Source organism: Salvelinus alpinus, chromosome 1, assembly GCF_045679555.1.
Source record: "Salvelinus alpinus chromosome 1, SLU_Salpinus.1, whole genome shotgun sequence".
NCBI lineage: Eukaryota > Metazoa > Chordata > Actinopteri > Salmoniformes > Salmonidae > Salvelinus > Salvelinus alpinus.
Genome location: NC_092086.1, coordinates 14402680 through 14412380, shown reverse-complemented (window position 1 = coordinate 14412380; position 9701 = coordinate 14402680). Strand labels below are relative to the sequence as shown.

The 9701-nt window shown below is 43.4% G+C and overlaps 1 protein-coding gene across 1 annotated transcript; it reads left to right on the top strand.

Moving 5' to 3' along the window:
* Positions 1 to 410: 410 nt before the first annotated feature.
* Positions 411 to 8864, top strand: LOC139570199 (uncharacterized). The gene is made up of 2 exons (XM_071391839.1): positions 411 to 539; positions 3833 to 8864. Exon 2 carries the CDS (start codon positions 3840 to 3842, stop codon positions 4584 to 4586), a length of 747 nt encoding a protein of 248 aa, XP_071247940.1. The 5' UTR covers positions 411 to 539; positions 3833 to 3839; the 3' UTR covers positions 4587 to 8864.
* The last annotated feature ends 837 nt before the right edge of the window (positions 8865 to 9701 follow it).

Sequence of the window (9701 nt, the reverse complement as noted above, 5' to 3'; positions counted from 1 at the left end):
CTTGGCTGTAGCTCAAACATCTGGGCCTGTATTCTTAAAGCGTCTCAGACTACTGCTGGTCTAGGATCAGGTCCCCCTGTCGTTGTAATCTCTTTCATTATGATTGTAAGGATTAGAACTGATCCTAGATCATAACACTGATTCAGAGACGCTTTATGATACGAGGAGGCAGAAAGTAGGGACATTTGTGGCATGTAACACAGCCCAGGCCAAGACTGGATAACTTTCAGTTTCATTTCCTGAGATCTTCATGGTGAGTCCTGCCCTCAGAGTAATTTATGACACACACACACACACACACACACACACACACACACACACACACACACACACACACACACACACACACACACACACACACACACACACACACACACACACACACACACACACACACACACACACACACACACACACACACACACACACAGACAGCAAAGCTTGCAGGTCATCCAATCATCTTCTCACACGGCCTCATACAGATCTACACGGACACCGAGCACCAGAAAATAGAGATTACATTTATTTTAAAACAACAGGTACAGTAAAAACATTTCATGATGTGCTTTTTTGTGATCTAGTCTGTCTTTACTAAACAAGTTAGGTCTAGTCTGTCCTTACTAAACAAGTTAGATCTAGTCTGTCTTTACTAAACCTGTTAGATCTAGTCTGTCTTTACTAAACCTGTTAGATCTAGTCTGTCCTTACTAAACAAGTTAGATCTAGTCTGTCCTTACTAAACAAGTTAGGTCTAGTCTGTCCTTACTAAACAAGTTTGGTCTAGTCTGTCCTTACTAAACAAGTTAGATCTAGTCTGTCCTTACTAAACAAGTTAGATCTAGTCTGTGATGTGTATTTTTTGTAGGTGTGCTCTCTAGGAAGGAATATGCACGAATCTAGCTCACAATGAACAACTTGATACTTTATTTGAGCAAACTGAAGAGGGAAGATCAGATAAAGGGTTGTTTGTCTAGAAATGAAAATGGGGAGAGACAACTAAAGGAGTTAACCCTCCACATCTACCAAGACAACTAAAGGAGTTAACCCTCCACATCTACCAAGACAACTAAAGGAGTTAACCCTCCACATCTACCAAGACAACTAAAGGAGTTAACCCTCCACATCTATCAAGACAACTAAAGGAGTTAACCCTCCACATCTACCAAGACAACTAGAGGAGATAACCCTCCACATCTACCAAGACAACTAAAGGAGTTAACCCTCCACATCTACCAAGACAACTAAAGGAGTTAACCCTCCACATCTACCAAGACAACTAAAGGAGTTAACCCTCCACATCTACCAAGACAACTAGAGGAGATAACCCTCCACATCTACCAAGACAACTAAAGGAGTTAACCCTCCACATCTACCAAGACAACTAGAGGAGATAACCCTCCACATCTACCAAGACAACTAAAGGAGTTAACCCTCCACATCTACATAGACAACTAAAGGAGTTAACCCTCCACATCTACCAAGACAACTAAAGGAGTTAACCCTCCACATCTACCAAGACAACTAAAGGAGTTAACCCTCCACATCTACCAAGACAACTAAAGGAGTTAACCCTCCACATCTACCAAGACAACTAAAGGAGTTAACCCTCCACATCTACCAAGACAACTAAAGGAGTTAACCCTCCACATCTACCAAGACAACTAGAGGAGATAACCCTCCACATCTACCAAGACAACTAAAGGAGTTAACCCTCCACATCTACCAAGACAACTAGAGGAGTTAACCCTCCACATCTACCAAGACAACTAGAGGAGATAACCCTCCACATCTACCAAGACAACTAAAGGAGTTAACCCTCCACATCTACATAGACAACTAAAGGAGTTAACCCTCCACATCTACCAAGACAACTAAAGGAGTTAACCCTCCACATCTACCAAGACAACTAAAGGAGTTAACCCTCCACATCTACCAAGACAACTAAAGGAGTTAACCCTCCACATCTACCAAGACAACTAGAGGAGATAACCCTCCACATCTACCAAGACAACTAAAGGAGTTAACCCTCCACATCTACCAAGACAACTAGAGGAGATAACCCTCCACATCTACCAAGACAACTAAAGGAGTTAACCCTCCACATCTACCAAGACAACTAAAGGAGTTAACCCTCCACATCTACCAAGACAACTAGAGGAGATAACCCTCCACATCTACCAAGACAACCAAAGGAGTTAACCCTCCACATCTACCAAGACATCTAAAGGAGTTAACCCTCCACATCTACCAAGACAACCAAAGGAGTTAACCCTCCACATCTACCAAGACAACTGCAGGTGTTAACCCTCCACATCTCTCAAGACAACTAAAGGTGTTAACCCTCCACATCTATCAAGACAACTAAAGGAGTTAACCCTCCACATCTACCAAGACAACTAAAGGAGTTAACCCTTCACATCTACATAGACAACTAAAGGAGTTAACCCTCCACATCTACCAAGACAACTAGAGGAGTTAACCCTCCACATCTACCAAGACAACTAAAGGAGTTAACCCTCCACATCTACCAAGACAACTAAAGGATTTAACCCTCCACATCTACCAAGACAACTAAAGGAGTTAACCCTCCACATCTACCAAGACAACTAGAGGAGATAACCCTCCACATCTACCAAGACAACTAAAGGAGTTAACCCTCCACATCTACCAAGACAACTAAAGGAGTTAACCCTCCACATCTACCAAGACAACTAGAGGAGATAACCCTCCACATCTACCAAGACAACCAAAGGAGTTAACCCTCCACATCTACCAAGACATCTAAAGGAGTTAACCCTCCACATCTACCAAGACAACCAAAGGAGTTAACCCTCCACATCTACCAAGACAACTGCAGGTGTTAACCCTCCACATCTCTCAAGACAACTAAAGGTGTTAACCCTCCACATCTATCAAGACAACTAAAGGAGTTAACCCTCCACATCTACCAAGACAACTAAAGGAGTTAACCCTTCACATCTACATAGACAACTAAAGGAGTTAACCCTCCACATCTACCAAGACAACTAGAGGAGTTAACCCTCCACATCTACCAAGACAACTAAAGGAGTTAACCCTCCACATCTACCAAGACAACTAAAGGATTTAACCCTCCACATCTACCAAGACAACTAAAGGAGTTAACCCTCCACATCTACCAAGACAACTAGAGGAGTTAACCCTTCACATCTACATAGACAACTAAAGGAGTTAACCCTCCACATCTATCAAGACAACTAAAGGAGTTAACCCTCCACATCTACCAAGACAACTAGAGGAGTTAACCCTCCACATCTACATAGACAACTAAAGGAGTTAACCCTCCACATCCACCAAGACAACTGAAGGTGTTAACCCTCCACATCTACTAAGACAACTAAAGGAGTTAACCCTCCACATCCACCAAGACAACTGAAGGTGTTAACCCTCCACATCTAGTAAGACAACTGGAGCGCTGGGCCAGCCACTCTTAAATATCACCTTCCAATTAATGAGACGAACAAGCCAGCACAGGTGTAACACATACTGACTAATGAAGTGACACCAATTGGAGTGCCCTACATGCTAACATCCAACCTTGAAATATAAATATATTTAAAAAACAGCCTGTAACACTTTTGCCGGTGTAGTGATGTAGGGAACAGCCACATTAGTGCACTCCAACGCCATAAAGGTCCAGACCTCTTAGCAGAGGCGTATACTGTATATGGAAGGTAACTTAACTGTATCATCGTGAACTGTATTGTTTAATGCTGTCTGTTTCCTTGTACTCTCTCCCCCTCTTTCTATATCCCTCTCTCTCTCTCTCTCTCTCTCTCTCTCCCTCCCCCAGGGGTACCATGGTTCGAACATTGAACACTATGGCGGAGCTGAGAGGTTCTAGGTTTGGTCGTCCCTGGCCGAGGCACGGACTCAAGCTCCTTTTCTGGTTCGCCAACGATTACATCGTCTTCGACGATGACAACCAGATGTTTGCAAATTACGACCTCAACAACGGACACTTTGGTTTCCATCACTTCCGGAACAGACTTGAGTGTGACAACAACGTCTGCAAGAGGCTGCTTCCTGATGAGGGCTACCCATTCTATGAGGTGGGCAACCTCCACCTTATAGCATCTGATTCCATGCCTGAGTATGTCAGGAAGTACAACACTGGTGACATAGATACCAGCAACATGGACCGCCTCATCATCAGTATGCGTCCAGACATGACAGTGGATAAGGTCTATGTGACCCAGCACGAGGACCTGAGGAGCTTCGACCCGGTCAACACCTATCGCATCAGCAGGGGGTTGCTCATGATCATATGCGGCCATCCATTCGCAGACATGTCACTGAGTAACTTCCTGGAACAGGCGGGCTATTCCACCCACGAGCCAACGAGATTTATCTATCAGAGTTCTAGTTCCGCCCAAATCGAATTCCCAAGCCCCGCCCCCAGGGAGTCTAGGGACACCAGAATGAATATGGAAGTTGGACCCAGAGCTCCGCCCAGAGCTGCACCAGGCTTCTGGGAAAACTGCTGTACCATACTGTTTATTTTAATTGTTTTTATTGTTTTATTTCACCTTTATTTAACCAGGTAGGCCAGTTGAGAACAAGTTCTCATTTACAACTGCGACCTGGCCAAGATATGCAAAGCAGTGCGACACAAACAACAACACAGAGTTACACATGGAATTTAACAAATGTACACAATAGAAAAAATATATATACAGTGTGTGCAAATGGCATAAGGAGGTAAGGCAATAAATAGGCCATAGTAGCAAAGTAATTACAAGTTAGCAAATTAACACTGGAGTGATAGATGTGCAGATGATGATGTGCAAGTAGAAATACTGGTGTGCAAAGAGCAAAAAGTAAATAAAAACAATATTGGGATGAGGTAGTTGGATGGGCTATTTACAGATGGGTTGTGTACAGCTGCAGCGATCGGTAAGCTGCTCAGATAGCTGATGTTTAAAGTTAGTGAGGGAGATTTAAGTCTCCAACTTCAGCAATTTTTGCAATTCGTTCCAGTCATTAGCAGCAGAGAACTGGAAGGAAAGGCGGCCAAATGAGATGTTGGCTTTGGGGATGACCAGTGAAATATACCTGCTGGAGCGCGTGCTATGGGTGGGTGTTGTTATGGTGACCAGTGAGCTGAGATAAGGCGGAGCTTTACCTAGCAAAGACTTATAGATGACCTGGAGCCAGTGGGTCTGGCGACGAATGTGTAGCGAGGGCCAGCCGACGAGAGCATACAGGTCGCAGTGGTGGGTAGTATATGGAGCTTAGGTGACAAAACGGATGGCACTGTGATAGACTACATCCAGTTTGCTGAGTAGAGTGTTGGAGGCAATTTGGTAAATGAAATCTCCGAAGTCAAGGATCGGTAGGGTGGCAGCTGTAGATGAGTGTCCTTTAGTCCTGGTCCTTGGGATCCTGAAGGGGTGCACTTTTTAGTTAATTATATTTTTATAATATTTTTGCATATTTGAGTTTTTTACCCTTTGCAGTTCATTTTGGTTTGTTCATTTTCACTAATACATTTAGTCATTTATCAGACACTCTTATCCAGAGTGACTTCAGTGCATTAAACTAAGGTAGTTAAACAACAACATACTGTATCACAGTCAGAGCAGGTCAACTGTTTCTGTCACCATTACTGAGAGGGTTGTTGCTGGCTACAATACAGATAAGAGAAATAGGCCAAAGGTCAAATGGGGTGGAGGATATGAGGGGTTAAATGATACTGCTTATAACCGCACCACCTATAGGCCAATTGGTTAAAAAATATTAGTAAAAAATATAATATTAATATTAGTATTTTTTTTTTTTTTTTTTTTGCATTTTCCAATTAAGAACATTCGAGACAAAAGTGAAAAGATATTAGACAACAATAGGACAAAGTGACAGTAACAGACGAGCGTAACAAAGAAAGAAAAAATACATCTAATTATATATACAAACATACAATAAAAAAATTAAAAATGAGACATTGGATCATATGGTCACCTGCCGTAGGCTACATATTATACATTACGTGTGAAACATTATATAAGGATAATATAGAGATTCAATCAATGTGATGTGGGGGGAGATTCTCCATATAGTCAATAAAAGGTTGCCAAATTCTGTAAAATGTCTTTAACTTATTCCTCAAGCAGTAAGTTATTTTCTCCAGTGAGATACAACTATTAACTTCCAATAGCCACATTGCAACTGGCAGGGAGGAATCCAATTTCCATTTCAAGGCAATACATTTCTTGGTAATCGCTAGCAATATTTCTGTTAGCTTTATAGTATGGCTTTGCCTAAGATTGGAGTTAGTAAAGTTGCCCAGTAGACAGACCTCCGGGTCTAAAGGGAATGCAACCCCGTGAATTGAGGATATGGTATCGCATACCCCCTGCCAGAAACCGTGTAGTTTTGAACACTGCCAAGTGGAATGGAGGAATGTTCCTTCATCTGAGCCACATTTAAAACATAGGGAGGAGAAATCAGGGTTGAACTTGTGCAGTCTAGATGGGGTGATATAGAGCTGATGGAGGAAATTAAACTGGATCAGTCTGTATCTGGAGTTCAATGTGGATGTAACACCATCCCTGCATAGGTCACTCCATAGACCCTCATCAAGATCAATACCCAGATCTGGTGTGGGGTGGCATTTCTTTGTGGGGCCGCACAGCCCTCCATGTGCTCGCCAGAGGTAGCCTGACTGCCATTAGGTACCGAGATGAGATCCTCAGACCCCTTGTGAGACCATATGCTGACACATGCACATTTGTGGCCTGCTGGAGGTCATTTTGCAGGGCTCTGGCAGTGCTCCTCCTTGCACAAAGGCGGAGGTAGCGGTCCTGCTGCTGGGTTGTTGCCCTCCTACGGCCTCCTCCACGTCTCCTGATGTACTGGCCTGTCTCCTGGTAGCACCTCCATGCTCTGGACACTACGCTGACAGACACAGCAAACCTTCTTGCCACAGCTCGCATTGATGTGCCATCCTGGATGAGCTGCACTACCTGAGCCACTTTTAGGTTGTAGACTCCGTCTCATGCTACCACTAGAGTGAGAGCACCGCCAGCATTCAAAAGTGACCAAAACATCAGCCAGGAAGCATAGGAACTGAGAAGTGGTCTGTGGTCACCACCTGCAGAACCACTCCTTTATTGGGGGTGTCTTGCTTATTGCCTATAATTTCCACCTTTTGTCTATTCCATTTGCACAACAGCATGTGAAATGTATTGTCAATCAGTGTTGCTTCCTAAGTGGACAGTTTGATTTCACAAAAGTGTGATTGACTTGGAGTTACATTGTGTTGTTTAAGTGTTCCCTTTATTTTTTTGAGCAGTGTATTATTAATTTCAGTAGGGTCGAAAGATATCTCATTAGTAAGAGTTTCTATAGCATTAATTGTCCTCTTACTTTCCTCTGCTTTCAGTTGCCATGCCAATACTTTGTGAGCTTTCTCTCCAAGCTCGTAGTAACGCTGTTTTGATTTAGTGATGGCCCTCTCAGCTTGATATGTGTTCAGAATATTATATTTCAGTTTTTTATTTACCAAAAGCCTGTATAGATCTTTAGTCGGGCCTCTTTGGTAGGTTTTCTCTAGCTCGGAGATTTCAGATTCAAGGGCACTCAGGGCCTAAACCCACTTATTTGCTTCGCCCAGTGGATATGGACTAAACCAAAATATACTCTCCTGTAAATGTAATAGAACTCACCCCGGAAAGATACGGTTAGTTGAAAATGTACAAATCAATTATAGCGACCGGAGGATATCAGCGGTTCAGTCCGGATAAGAGAAAACAAACAAACTGCATCCCAAGAGGTTTCAATTGTGTACCTGTGTCCTGTGTAAGGAGGGCTTCTTCTCAGGCAGGTTCTACCTAGAGGTGTTGGTGAAGGGGAAGACTTCTTGCAAGTTAGGAGTGGTCAGAGAGTCTGTGGGGAGGAAGGTACTGCTGATACTGAAGAGGTCGGAGTATGACTTTGGACTGTGGAGATGCAGCTTCATGCTAACGACTACCAGACCAAAATCACCTCAGCCTCTACCTGGCTCACCCCCAGGTGGAGCTGGTATTTGTAGATTATGAAGAAGGGCAGGTCTCCTTCTACGATGTGGAGTACAGGTCTGATATCTGTTCTTTTACTGGCTGCACCTTCACTGAGAAACCCCACCTTCAACACCGCTAGCCATCTTTTAAATCCAAGCCCAGAGCCATTGGTCACCTCTCCTGTCAGTCACCTGGCCTAGATTAGAGAGACGACAACTGAGAATGGACATCTTTATTTAACTAGGCAAGCCAGTTAAGAACAAAATCTTATGTACAATGACTGCCTACCCCGGCCAAACCTGGACGACGCTGCGCCAATTGTGCGCCGCCCTATGGGACTCCCAATCACAGCCGGATGTGATACTGCCTGGACTATATAGCCTGGAGTACATGTCTGTCAAATCCAAAATGGCACCCTATTCCCTATATAGTGCACTACTTTTGACCAGAACCCATACAAAGTAGTGTACTATATAGGGGATAGGGTGCCATTGGGACCTCCTCTTGTTCTGTGTTCTGATGCCTCATTTCAGTAGTAGCAGGTTGGAGCATGGCGCTGGCCACTGGCTTCACTAGAGGATATGAATCCCACATGGGCCACATCCACTGACTAGTCAACGTTTTTGTAAGACAAGCCTGACTCCATGTTGTGTAATGATAGAACCCCATGGAGGTGGGGGAAGTGCATGTTACGGTTGATCTGTCTTTTGTCATGTGAATATACTGATCAATGATGTTGCAAAGCTAATTAGACTTTACTGTTTATTTTCTGTGTATTTTAACTTTTGAAACTATGAGGAGAATCACAGAATAAACTTTTAATTTAAACTGAAAGATGTGTGTTGTTTAATGGCGCTGGTTGGTGTTCTATGTGTTTCTACATGATCTTCTCACTCCACCTTGTGGCCACAGATGGAACAGCACTCCAGACTGACGGAAGAGGAGAAAGAGATGGAGAGTGACGGAGAAAAAAACAAAGAGAGGAATGAAGACGCTGACACACATCAGTTCACGTTGATACAGCGTTGATACAGATACTCCCTGTGCTATGTGGTGTAATCCAGGCAGTATTATGTGGTGTAATCCAGGCAGTACTATGTGGTGTAATCCAGGCAGTATTATGTGGTGTAATCCAGGCAGTACTATGTGGTGTAATCCAGGCAGTATTATGTGGTGTAATCCAGGCAGTATTATGTGGTGTAATCCAGGCAGTATTATGTGGTGTAATCCAGGCAGTACTATGTGGTGTAATCCAGGCAGTATTATGTGGTGTAATCCAGGCAGTATTATGTGGTGTAATCCAGGCAGCATTATGTGGTGTAATCCAGACAGTATTATGTGGTGTAATCCAGACAGTATTATGTGGTGTAATCCAGGCAGTATTATGTGGTGTAATCCAGACAGTACTATGTGGTGTAATCCAGGCAGTATTATGTGGTGTAATCCAGGCAGTATTATGTGGTGTAATCCAGGCAGTATTATGTGGTGTAATCCAGGCAGTATTATGTGGTGTAATCCAGGCAGTATTATGTGGTGTAATCCAGGCAGTACTATGTGGTGTAATCCAGGCAGTATTATGTGTGAGGGGGACATGAGGGAACAACACCACTGCTTTGTTTCAGTGTTATTGACAGCCTTTATTTATATCTGTTAAGTAGAAACAGC